The 5240-nt window shown below is 32.6% G+C and overlaps 1 protein-coding gene across 2 annotated transcripts; it reads right to left on the bottom strand.

The window, feature by feature from the left end:
• On the bottom strand, positions 1-2756 carry LOC105638853 (S-adenosyl-L-methionine-dependent methyltransferases superfamily protein). Of its 2 annotated transcripts, none has more exons than XM_012222728.4 (3): positions 2617-2756; positions 953-2071; positions 1-680 (listed from the first exon to the last, which is right to left on the bottom strand). In XM_012222728.4, exons 2-3 carry the CDS (start codon positions 2035-2037, stop codon positions 593-595), a joined length of 1173 nt encoding a protein of 390 aa, XP_012078118.1. In that variant the 5' UTR covers positions 2038-2071; positions 2617-2756; the 3' UTR covers positions 1-592. The 2 variants fall into 2 exon arrangements, with proteins under 2 accessions (XP_012078118.1, XP_020536862.1); XM_020681203.3 differs by having other exon boundaries at positions 953-2017; positions 2617-2741.
• Between the last annotated feature and the right edge of the window lie 2484 nt (positions 2757-5240).

Here is a 5240-nt window from a genome sequence, read left to right as displayed (position 1 = left end):
AGAATTATAATCCACATGGACTGAATAATCACCCTTAAAACTCATCAAATTTGAGGTTTCCAATATACAAAAATGTTTATTAAATATGTAAAGCTCATGCAAATTCCTTTCCTCACAGAAAAAGCTCTACCTAGTTTTTCAATGTCATAGCTTTTGTAGAATTTTGATTCTAGATAATATAGGAACATCTACTAGCTGAAACCTTCAACTGTTAGTTGCAACTCGATCATAGATAACAATTGGGATCAGGGCATTTCTAGACACTTCCCTTTTTGCATAAGCTTACAAAATCTTATTTTCTTCAAATTCAAAACTAGTTAAAATAATATATCAAGAAGACTAGGAAAATTTTGATACACAACTATATGGTACAGTGTGCATGTAATTCAGCATAGACAAAACTCGGTTTAAGGAACCTTTGTGTAAAATATATCTGCTTTACCAAGAATGTTGTATGATCCTTGCTAAGCTGACAGGTAACAGTTCAACTCCTCATCGACCCACCAATGATATGACAAAGTCGCCACAAGAGAAGATTAGCAGTCCTGTATAAATATATCTACAGAGATTCCTTGGTGGGTCAACTGGTTCGTTATGAAGTTTTCTCAAGAATGATACACCAATTTGATTTATCAAAAAATCGATCAACTACAACTACATTGTTCATTCCTATTACCAACCTGCAAAAAAGATATGAAAAGATCAAATAAGAGAATAAGTTATCACTTAAAACTAAAAAATGTTGGAAAATAAGACAGGATTTTAGGGGAAAAAAAAAAAAAAGCATTACATTTGCATAACCAAATTATTGTAACAGGGATAACAACACTGCATATTAGTTTACTTGGCTTAATAATCACGGCAGCAGTGCAAGAAGAAACAGCATAATGAAGAATATGTGTTCAAAGCATTTCAAATTACATAGCTATATATAATATATAACATATGTTACCTGTCAAGTTCGCCTTCACTGAACACATGGTAATATCTGTTGTATATCACAGCACCCTTTTTATCATCTTTTTTTGCCAGGCCGCTTTCAAGGGCACAAGCAGATGCACCACTTACTTCAGCACGGTGATATGGCAAATGCCAAGGAACAAAATATTCCTGTTGATTATTTGCATTTTTCTCATCTTTACCAATGCCATCCATTTCAGTTTGAGAGGTTAAATGCGTCATTTTCTTTAATTCCTTGTCTGCCTTCTCCTTGGAATCTTTTACATGGTCTTTAGAATTATTCTCCTCTATTTCTGGGATGCTTTCTAAAGTGATAGATGAAGGGCTTCGGACACGAGGACTACCTGGTCCTATCCACTCTTCTAGGTACCTTTGAGTGAGAGGAGTCCATTTGGTAACTAATGACCCATCTTCCTGTTCTACTGCCCAAACAGTTATCAGTACCAGCCCGCCCTTTTTGACAACTCGGACTAATTCTTCAATTGCCTTCTTCCTCCTATTCTCTGTACTTAGGTGATGTAGCACTGCTATGGAAATTGCAGCATCTCCAAAACCAGTTCTGTAAGGAAGATTTACTGCATCCCCAACCAGAACTTCATGTCCTCTATCTGCACAAATTTTGATAAGGGGTGCACTTATATCACATCCTATGAAAAAGCAATCAGGATTTAAACCCAAGTATTTTCCATTTCCACATCCTGCATCCAATATGAGAGATCCGGAAGGCAATGAGTTCAGAAAGGTTGCTACCTTCGGCCACTTGGCAAACCTGGTGGAACTAAAGTGGGGTGCTATAGCATCATAAACACGATGCACATACTTCCTTTCAATTTCAGGGGTGGATTGAACACTGCAAGACAAACACTTTTGCTCTTCACACTCTGATACAGATTGTTGGATCTGAGATTCTCCATCAAATGCATGAGAAAACAAGCCAGACGAACCTTTCACTTTGATTTTTCTCATATTTCTGAAAATTTGAGAATGACAGACACTGCCAACTGCAAGAATCGATAAAGTGAAGGCCTCCAAAAATGTCTTACTCAATCTACCCACTCTGGAAAAATTAAAGACCATCAGCTTGAAGCATACATTCTAGCCAGAAATGACCCTGTGCAAGGCCAAAAATTTAATCAGGGTGATATCATATATATTGAAAACTTACAAAGTAATTGTCCAGGAACATGAATGTACTACTCACATGCAGGAAACAGTTTTCCTTAATAAATACCAAGTAACAAGCTAATGTAGACCTTAAATTCGAATGTACTAATATCAGCATTACACAATCAAAATTGGGAAAACAACAGAGGGAGTTTCACACGTAGAAAAGGCAAGTAGAATAAAAATGAAGTATTAAACATGAATAAGCAAATGAATTGGAAAAGGACTTTGGTGCTAGAAATTTCCTTGATAGTTCTCATACATTGTAAGCTCAAAAACGCGGATACACGACTCACATGATAAAATAATCAATCACCCACATTGGTGTACAGTAGAAATTTCTCTATTCCCAATTATGGCAAACGAAGATTAACAAGGATTAGGGTTTCCCCGCAAATTTTTATTTCTACTTTCTTAGTGAATTATATTTGTGAACATAAATTAAAAGATGAATATACAGAAATCAAATACATGAAGCGTTACAGTGCCTACCTGATTGAACAGTCTTTGACGACTCTTGAAATGACGGTCAGAATACGGCGCCTAAACTAGGGTTTTAGAACAGTGGCAGAGACAGAGGGAGGGGTTTAGTTATGGAGGAAAAGAAACAGAAGAAGATAGAGAGTAGACAGACTTATGATAAGGAAAATGAGCTCGTTTCCTATTGGGCATCACAATGTTATGACCCGCTCCTGCAGGCCCAAAGGCTTTTTCCTTGCTACTGAGCATACTTTGGTTTAGCCCAATACTCGAAAAGAAAAGATGATATTTCATGTTCGGTTCGGTTTGAATTTTCCCCACAAAATTAGTTCAGTTCAATATTTTAAAAAATACATTCCAACATTCTATCTTCCAAAAACAAAAATCACAAAGTCAGGCATTCCTACTTCACCTATATAAAGAGCAAAGGTTTAAAATTTTATTTTTACCCTGAAAAAAAAATTCTAACTTTCATTAGAAAAATTTAGTTTGGCCCCCTCAAAATATTTTATTATTGACTGGGAAAGTCAGGAATCCACCATTGAAAAGTAAAATTCATAAGCCAATCAAAAAGAAAAATTATTGTTTTCTAGGTGAAGAAATGTGTTATTGATGGTGATGTTGTATGTGGAAAATAAGCTTTGGCAAAAACGTTTTGAGCTGGTGTTCTACAGTAAATTTCTATTGCTACTATAAATAAAAAGGACTTTATTTAAAGTTTTTTGCAACATTCATTCCCCCTTTCCCATAAATACTTAATTATTCTTTTTTATCGATGGCTATTGTTGATATAGTTTCCAAACGTGCTTCTTCAAATTGGTGTCCCCTACATTATGTGTAAGCAATACATTGATGATTGTGATTTTGGATGATGGAACATGTATAATTTGTTGTCTGTTTTTGGAAAAAGGTAGCTATCAAGTTTGGAAAATATTTTTCCATTCATCACTAATTATAAGCTATCATTAAAAAAAAAAAAAATACAGATAGGATTGGTTTGAGTAGAAAGGATTCAGATCTTTCAAATAATAGGTCAAGTGTTTGATCTTTATGAATGGAGAAAATTTCAACTATAAATGCTTCCCTTTTATGGATTTGACATAGAGCCAATGATTAAGGTTAACTCAACGGGCTAGAAACACCTATAGTATAAAAAAAAAAATGTTATTCATTTACTATTTTTTTTCTCTAATAAAATTTGTCATCTTTAATTACTTTTTGTCAAGAAATCAGTGAATCAGTATGCTCGTTTGCTTAATAAGGCAACTGTTTCTTTATCTGATTCTCTGTATTGAAATTTTGTCCAACCAATTTTCTAACTCTAATAAATACTCCAACCTAAAAATTAAAAAGAAAATTGCTTGTTGTTGGTGTGAAAATTTTCTTTTACATCAAATGGATTTTGTTATTGTAAAATATTTCATCTCAGTATTAGAATCTCTTATTCCATATCAATTAGGATTTAGTACATTAATATATGTTCTTAATTAGATCTTAAGATCGCTCGAATAATAAATTTAATCTCTGTGTATATAAATCGACTTTAACATTATCTTTCATTTGTGAAAAAAATATAAATATTTTTGTGACTTTTGAGTTATAAATAGTAAAAATAATATTTTGGGTTGGAGTTAATAGACATAACAATAAAATTCCTAGTGTTTGTGACGTGCAATAGCAATATTTGAGGTTCAACTTATAACACACAACAATTAATTCCAAGTGTTTGATGTGAAGTGAAATAGCTTTCTATATATTACGAAACTTCTTTTCCTTTATTAAGCTTCTTGCAGCAGCCGGCAGCCGGTTTCCAAGTGCATTTTTGAAGAGTTGGCCATGTCACCACGTGACTTCTATTTTATTTCTCGAAGTTTAAAAACTTGCTTAAATCTAATTTATGGATTTATTTATGAATTAAATTAATAAATAAAGATTTTTTTTATATTATTTTATTTTTTTTTTCAGTGAATGGTCAAAAATATTATCGTTTTAATAAAGTTTTAAGTTTTATTAATTTGATTCATGAGTTGTTATATAAACCGGATGCACATAAAACAATTCTAGCTATCTATCTATTAGTATTTCAACATGTATTTGGTATTAAATTTCAATACGTATTAGGACTAATGATGTTAGAGCTGCACATGATTAGGTAATCATGATCAAGTGGCTAAGAAACATCGCATAAGTTCAAGGAAATGACGAAATGCCCTGCAATATGGTTTTTTTTTTTTTTTTTTTTTTTGAAAATCTGCAACATGAGTTTTTCCAATGTCAAGATGATTTTTTTTTTAAATAAAAAAAATGTCAAGTATATTCTCTTAGAGGTAGGTAGTGTGGAAAATATTTTCTGTCACTAAATAATTAATTTACAACTCACAATTATTCTTTCATGAAAGCATCTACATTTGAATTTAGACCCAAAAAAAATTACGAAATAAAATTAATTGGAATTGGTGGAATTGCATGTGTACATAGCTTGATTTCACATCTATCTTCACTTTTCTAGGAACTAACGTGGAAAACTCTTGTTATCCACAGCTGAATTGTTTGGCCCCGTCTTTCCTTCCTTGACTCATTATTAATTGTCAAGTCCATATATATATATATATATATTGATAGATAGCATTCTGAAA

This window comes from Jatropha curcas, chromosome 9, assembly GCF_041381405.1.
Source record: "Jatropha curcas cultivar XTBG-Jc1 chromosome 9, XTBG_Jcur_1.0, whole genome shotgun sequence".
NCBI classification, from domain to species: domain Eukaryota; kingdom Viridiplantae; phylum Streptophyta; class Magnoliopsida; order Malpighiales; family Euphorbiaceae; genus Jatropha; species Jatropha curcas.
Note: the sequence above shows the minus strand (reverse complement) of the source record. Positions and strands in the feature narration are given on the sequence as shown.

Coding starts and splice junctions, on each gene's coding strand:
- LOC105638853 (XM_012222728.4), bottom strand. CDS start 2,037: ATGGTCTTTAATTTTTCCAGAGTGGGTAGATTGAGTAAGACATTTTTG. Junction 681..952: donor AGTGAAGGCGAACTTGACAG/GTAACATATGTT, acceptor TCTTTTTTGCAG/GTTGGTAATAGGAATGAACA.